The sequence below is a fragment of the Microtus pennsylvanicus genome, chromosome 1, assembly GCF_037038515.1.
Source record: "Microtus pennsylvanicus isolate mMicPen1 chromosome 1, mMicPen1.hap1, whole genome shotgun sequence".
Taxonomy (NCBI): Eukaryota; Metazoa; Chordata; class Mammalia; order Rodentia; family Cricetidae; genus Microtus; species Microtus pennsylvanicus.
The window spans coordinates 76,321,616-76,329,001 of record NC_134579.1 but is presented as its reverse complement, the minus strand read 5'-3'; the positions used below and the strand labels follow the sequence as shown (position 1 = coordinate 76,329,001).

The 7,386-nt window shown below is 47.0% G+C and overlaps 1 protein-coding gene across 1 annotated transcript in view; it reads left to right on the top strand.

Annotated features, from left to right (window-relative positions):
- Txnrd2 (thioredoxin reductase 2) overlaps positions 1–7,386 on the top strand; it is a 52,488-nt gene that overhangs the window by 272 nt on the left and 44,830 nt on the right. Inside the window, exon 2 of the mRNA XM_075969622.1 lies at positions 3,050–3,115. Within this exon, the coding sequence (XP_075825737.1) occupies positions 3,050–3,115 (66 nt within the window). The remainder of the gene's footprint in view (positions 1–3,049; positions 3,116–7,386) is intronic.

Below are 7,386 nucleotides of genomic sequence, written 5' to 3'. Positions count from 1 at the left end.
CTTTTAGCCGGGTGCTACTTTCTCAGATAACTAAAATGCTGGAGCTGCCTTGCCTGAGGTCCTGTCCCCAGGATTAATTGTAGCCCTGAGTGGGATGTCAAGGCCACAACTCCGTAGTTGCAGGTTCTCCTTTGTTGTTGCTGTAATTTTTGGTTTTGCCCCTACACCCACCTGCATGTAGCCCAAACTGGCCTCAGACTGCCTAGTTAGTTGCCACAGACTTTGGCCTTCTGGTTTCCTCCCAAGTTACAGTTATTGATTTGTTGTTTTATATTTTGTTGGTTTGGGGTATTTTTGTTTTGTTTTGTTTGAGTCATGGTAGGTCATGCAGCCCAAGCTGGACTTGAACTCTTCTTCCCTCCTCAGCTTCTGAATATCGGGATTACATGCACCCTCATGTCCTACCTAGCAAGTACTTTTTATTTGCACATACAGGGGTTAAATGAGAAGATGCTAGAGAGCCCGTGGGACCAAGCCCCAGTGCTTGTTAAGGTCTGCGTGTATCCTTAGAAAGGAGAAACAGCTTGTTTGCTTTGCTCCAGGGAGAGTTAGTGCTAAATCAGGGTAGTAATCAACTTCCGACAGCCCGGGTGGAAGTGGGTACCCTCAGCATGGTTCATGCTACTCCCGACAGACCAGGTTCCAGAGTTTCCCACCTGTAGCGGTATGGTCAGACCCGTGAATGGTCTTCACCAAGCAGTCTCATGGTGACCATCCTTAGTCCTGCTCCCTTGATTCGAATGACAGAACTCAATTCTGCCCACTGTGGGTGAAGAGAGACATGAGCAAGGACAGGCCAGGTTCTTCAGAGAGGTAGTGGCATGGAAGGGACAATGGTTGGCCCTTGGCCTACAGGGAGAGGGCAGGCAGCGGCTAGCCTGGGAGGGTCCTGGAAAGCAGTCACTACCATGTGAGGTTGGACCCTAGAGCACAGACCATAAGGATCTAAGGTTACTCTTTCAGTAACTTTGCTAACTCCCGGGGCTCTGGCTCTTTGCTGCGTATATTAGGTGGGGACATTGACAACGATTTTATGGGGGTAAAAAAAAAATCAGTGTGTCTGTGCCGTGGACACCACCACTCTGCATAGTGACAATGAAAGAGATGGTTCAGCACCGACTGTTCTTCCCGAGGACCCAAGTTCAATTTCTAGCACCCATTTGTCCATTCCCAGGAGATCCAGTGCCTTTGTCTGGTCTCTGGCACACAGACATACATGCAAACACACTCATACACATAAAATAAAAATAACTAGAATCGAAGGAAAAATGTTTTAAAATCTGTAGATGAGCTTCCTTGTGCTCACAAGCCTGGGAGCCCCCTGGGGTCTGGGATTTGTTTTCAGGTGGGCAGGAGGCACCACTGCCCTGAGGATCCTGAACTTCAGAGCTTTGCTGGGGTGAGGATCCTAGAGGGTCTGGGGAAGAGGCCGTTCGTCACATGACTCTACACACCACTTTTGAGTCCCCTCCAGCCTTGAGTCTGTTCTTTAGGAGCAAGAATACACCCATGTTTTCCAGCTAGGGGTGGGGGTGTGGTACGTCACCCAGACAAGACTGTTGGCATCCTCTGAACGCTGTACAGGACTCCCCACCGGAGGTGACTCCTCTGTGTGGCGAGCCCATCTAAGGGAACCTTGTTGCTTTATCAGAGCAGTGAGCTCTTCATTTGGACCTTGTCATGTCCATTAGATCCCTGCTTTCTGCTCACTGTTCCAGAACACTGTGGGTTAGGAGGCATAGATGAAGCAAAGACATGCCCTGGGGATGAGGCCTGGGCAGGGGGAGTGGCCTATCCACAGTGAGTGAAGGCCAGCATATGAGGGTTGCCTCCAGGAAGCCATCACCTAGGTGCAGTGTCCTGTGACATCTGCTCCTCGGCTGTCCTCTGTAGAACAGCATCCCCTGCCCCCAGCAGGCTTCTCATACCCTTCCCCTTGTGAACTTCCACTGTGGGCTTCTTCCAAGTGTTTATCAGAGGGGAGGCTCCTGGGTGTGCACAGTGGGAAAGCAAGTGGTCCATGATAAGCCAGCGTTACCAGTCGCTTGATAGCAAACAGGCAGAGGGCACAGTGTAGGGCCTCATGGAAGGGTGGCCCAATCGAAGCCCCGCTCTGGCAACAGGAAGGACAGGTGTCAGCAATGGAAGGTAGGAGCCTTTTCCAGGGTCAAGATATAGGATCCCCCCACCCCTGTCACCCAAAAGCAAGAGAGGAGACAAATTGGCCCTGCCTGTCATGCTGGTCCTCTCTAGGACTGAGTGGCAACTTAATCTCCTTTGTTCTCTAGGATCACATCAAAGCCATCAAATAACTTTTAACCGTTCAGGCTTTTTCAGAAGTGAGCCTGGGGTAGATTCAGTTGTGGTGCTGCAAACCGTGGGCCACCTCGTACCTTCAGCTGTATGTTCCTGTAGTGGGGTGCAGGGAGTGACCTTGAGGGGTATGGGAACCCCAGGGTTCTCTGCAGCCTTGTTTACTTACTTAGGATGGATACAAAGACAGGTGTGGCCTCTTAAAACTATTATTTTTACATTTGATTTATGTATTTATTTAGTGTGTTCATGGGTGTGGGTGCACACCTGCTCCTGGCACATACATGGAGGTCAGAGGGTGGCTCTGAGACTTGTGACTTCTTGGGCCCTTGACTCCTGTATGAGAGGGGCCACATGGATATTCTTGGTTGCTATAATACAGAGTCACGTTTACCACTGAAAGGCCTGTAGACTGAATGAGAATGTTTTTGTTCTGCCTGGCTCAGGACGCTGGGTGAAGTCTTAGGTTCTGAGACGCCTTTTGGGAGTCAGGGAGATTCTCTGCGAAGATGGTTGCATACCCTGACAACCAGCTTCTCCACACGCTGACAGCCAGCCTAACCACACGCTGGTTTCTGATTTGTGCAGACAGTGTGGTCACCCCAACTGCCCCAGGATAGGGTTCCCCGTCCTGATAAGCTTTGTACCACATCAAACTGTACAGAGCTGCTGGCCCTTCAGAGAGTAAGGTCGGGCTGGCTCTGGCACCTTCTTACCTTCTGTTTCTCCTCTGCAGGGCAGCAGAGCTTCGATCTCTTGGTGATTGGTGGGGGATCTGGTGGCCTGGCTTGTGCCAAGGAAGGTATGTATTTCGTAATTTGTGTCCTATCTGCTGTGTTGGGGCACTGTGAAGATAGGCCATATATCCAGAAGCAAATGCTATGGAACAGTGTCTCCTCTAAATCGGGATCCACGTAGATCCTGAGTCTGGTCTCTCCTCAGAGTATGGTCTTGTCCTCATTTTTGTCTTAAATTTATTTTTATTATTTTAAAATTATTATTTTAAATTATTTTTAAATTAAATGTGTATGTCTCTATATAGGGATATGTGATTATGAATGCAGGTTCTTGCAGAGTGTATTCTTTTTTTATTTATTATGTATACAATGTTCTGCCTGCATGTGTCCCTGCAGGCCAGAAGTTGGCACCAGATCTTATTAGAGATGATTGTAAGCCACCATGTGGTTGCTGGGAATTGAACTCAGGACCTCTGGTAGAACAATCAGTGCTCTTAACTGCTGAGCCATCTCTCCAGCCCCTCTTACAGAGTCTAGAAGAGGGTACCAGATCCCCTGGAGCTGGAGTTACCAGTAGTGTTGAGCTTTCTGACATGAGTGTCAGGAACTGAACTCAGATCCTCTGCAGGAGCAGTCTGGTCTCTTGACCACTCTCTCTCCAGCCCCATATTTTTATTTTTATTTCTGAGGTGGAGTCTCACTTTAATGAGATACAATTGACAGACAATAAACCAGTACATATTTAAAGTGGATAACTTAAGGCTGGGCCTGGTCATGAATAGCTGTGATTCTAGCTATTCAAGAGGCTGAGGCAGGAGGATCACTTGAGTCTAGGAGCTTGAGATCAGCCTGGATAACAGTGAGACCCTGTTTCAAAGTAAATAATTAAATCAATAAGAATCAAGTGAGCAGTCTGACAGGTGGGTGTATCTGTGAACCCTGTACCATGACGAGGACGGTGACTGTCCCTGATGCCTCTGCGCAGTCTGTGTGGGCTGCATAACTACAGCCTTGTACTCACAGTTCCGGGTGCCAGCAGTCTAAGAACAAAGCGTCAGCAGGGCCGGCTCCTTCTGGCTTCTGTCCTTGGCTCATAGATCGGGTCTTCTCATATTTTCGCGTTGATCCCCTGTATCTGTACCCTAATCTCTCCTTACAGAGCACTAATCATTTGGACAAGGGACCACCCTGTGACCTAGTTTAACTTTATCTCCAAATATAGTCATAGTCCTTGGTACTGAAGGCTCAGACTCTCACATGGATCTGGGTGTGTGAGGGTAGAGACAGTGTTGTGTGGTGTTTCACTCTTTTGACTTCTGACTGGCCCACCACCCAGCTCCCAAATAAATCACACACAGAGGCTTATTCTTAGTTTTATGAATTCCCAGCCTTCGTGTGGCTGGTTTCCTTCTTGTTGGCTTTTCTTAACCTAAATTAACCAGACTACCTTTCATCTCTGAGCTCTTATCCTTCTCTGTTTTTTTTTTTTTTTGGTTTTTCGAGACAGGGTTTCTCTGTAGCTTTGGAGCTTGTCCTGGAACTAGCTCTTGTAGACCAGGCTGGCCTCGAACTCACAGAGATCCGCCTGCCTCTGCCATCCAAGTGCTGGGATTAAAGGTGTGCGCCACCACTGCCCGGCCTCCTTCTCTATTTCTGTATACCTTTCTTTACTTCTTTCTTTGTGGCTTGCTGTGTAGCTGGGTGGTTGACCCCTCATGTCCTCCTCTCCTTGTTCTCTTGTTGCTCTTCTTTTTCTTCATTCTCAGGTCTCCTATTTATTATACCCTCTGCCTGTCAGTCCCACCTATCCTTGCTCCTGCTTCGCTATTGGCCGTTCATCTCTTTATTAGGACCATCAGGTGCTTTAGAGAGGCACAGTAACAGTTTAACACAGTTAAGCAAATGCAGCATAAACAAAAGTCATACACCTGAAAATAATATTCCCCAACAACACAGTTCAGACTATTACAGTGTCCAGCTCCCACAGACCATGGCAATTTCTCCAGTCATACTCTTTGGTACTGAGGTTTGTGACTGACATAAGAATTTTAGCAGGGAGGATACAATTCAGCCCATTACTATTCCCAGCTTTCTTTCCCCTTGCTTTGTTTTGTGTGAGACACAATGTGGCCCTGGATGGTCTGGAACTTACTATGTAGTGAATCTGGCCTTGAACTCCTGATCCTCAACTTCCCAAGTGCACTTGCTATGGCAGAGGACCTGGGTTTGTTTCCCAGCAGCTATGTTAGTAGGCTCACAACTGCCTGTAACTCCAGTTACAAGGGACCCAAAGTCGTCTGGTATCCATGGGAATCTGCGTGCATGTGCTGCACTTGCATACACACACACACACACACACACACACACACTCACTAAATCAATTAAAACATTTTTACTGGGTGTGGTGGTGTATTCCTTTAATCCCAGCATTTAGGAAGTAGGGACAGTTTGATCTCTGTGAATTAGAGACCAGCCTAGTCTACATAGTGAGTTTCAGGGTAGCCAGAGATACATAATGGAGAGACTTTGTCTCAGAAAACCAAATAAATAAGTAAAATTAAAAATAAGTAATTTTTTGAGACAGAGTCCCATTTTGTAGCCCAGGCTGACCTCAGATTCTGAATCCTTCTGCCTTTGCCTCTGAAGTGCTGGGGTTACAGGTGTGCCCTCATTGCCTGCTTTACAGTTTTGAGTGTGTGGGTCTTCTGGTTTGTTTCCTACTGCTGTGTGGAACTCTAACCGAAAGCCATTTGGGGAGGAAAGATTTATTTGGCTTGTACATCACAGTCCATCACTGAGGGAACTCCTGGAGGCTGCAGCTAGTGCAGAGGCCATTGAGGAATGCTGCTTACTGGCTCCCCCTGGTTTGCTCGGCTACATTTCTTCTACACAGACCATCTAGCTAAGGACGGTACTGCCCACAGTGGGGTGGATCCTTCTACATCAACTACTAATCAAAAAATGCCTCACAGATTTGTCCACAGGCCAGTCTGATGGAGGCATTTCTCAGTTGAGATTTCCTCTTCCCAGATGACTCTAGCTGATAAAACCAACCAGCACCCCTTGTCATTCTGACACACAAAGATATTAAACCATAAACTTTCCCGTTATCTCCATGATCTCATGTTAGTATCACAATAAAAATTAACACAACTTTAAAAGCTCCACGGTCTTTAAAAATGTCAATACTTTAAAAGCCCAGGGTCTCTTTAAAACTCCAATATCTCTTTAAAAGTTCAAAATCTCTCAACTGTGGGCTCCTGTAAAAAAAAATTTATATATTTATTACTCCAAAAGGAAAGAACCTGGGCACAGTTACAATTAGATCAAAGCAGAACCAACATCCAGCAGAGTAAATCAAATTCTGTAGTTCTTTGTTCAAGGTCTGGGGCTCACTCTAGACTCCACCTCTCCAGCTCCACCCTCCACAGCACCCATAGGTCTTCTTGTAGTCTTAGGTCAGCTCCACTCCATCCCTGCTGCTGTCCTTGGCGGTCATCCCGTGGACATGGCATCTTCAGTTTGCTAAAGTATTCACGACAACTGAGGCTTTGCCCTCACCAGTGGCCTCATGATATCCCTCCCTTAAGAGACTGACTCTGCCACGTGGTGCCACACTTCAAGTTCTCTCCATGACTCCTTCAGTCCCCCATACTATGTGGCATTCTCTTATACATTGCCAAGTTTGGCTGCCAGCTTGAGATGGAGCCTTGGCCCCTTTGGACCACAGTTTCTGAATGCTGATCAAATCTTCTGGAAGATTTTTGCTGGTCTCTTAGCCGATTTCTCAGCTCCAGTGGACCAGCGTTGACTGTCCTAGTAAAGCAAAGGTTTCACTTCAGCAGTGCTGGTCTCTTCTTAGTCACACCTGATTCTTCATCTCCAACTGATCCGAAGCCATGGAGTCTTAATTCAGATATATCACATTAACAACCTGATAGTCTTTGAGGGACTCTCAAACTTCCTTTTGAAGCATTATAAGACAGCCTCCACTTTCTGCATTTCTCCTCACATTCTTATCTTCCAAGCCCCCACAGGACAGCCATTTAAACTCTCATTTGACACTCAGTGACTTTCCAGTTTGAAGTTTCAAACATTCCCATAATCCTCCCCCCCCCCCCAAAACAACATGGTCAGGTTTTCACAGCAGTAGCTCACAATCTTGATTCTTGTTTCTGTTTCTAGTTTGCTTTCTATTGCTATGATAAAACATTCTGATCAAAAGATACTTGGGAGCCAGAAATGATGTCACACACCTCTAATCCCAGCACTCGAGAAGCCGAGGCAGGGAAGTCTCTGAGTTCAAAGCCAGCCTGGTCTACAGAGTGAGTTCCCG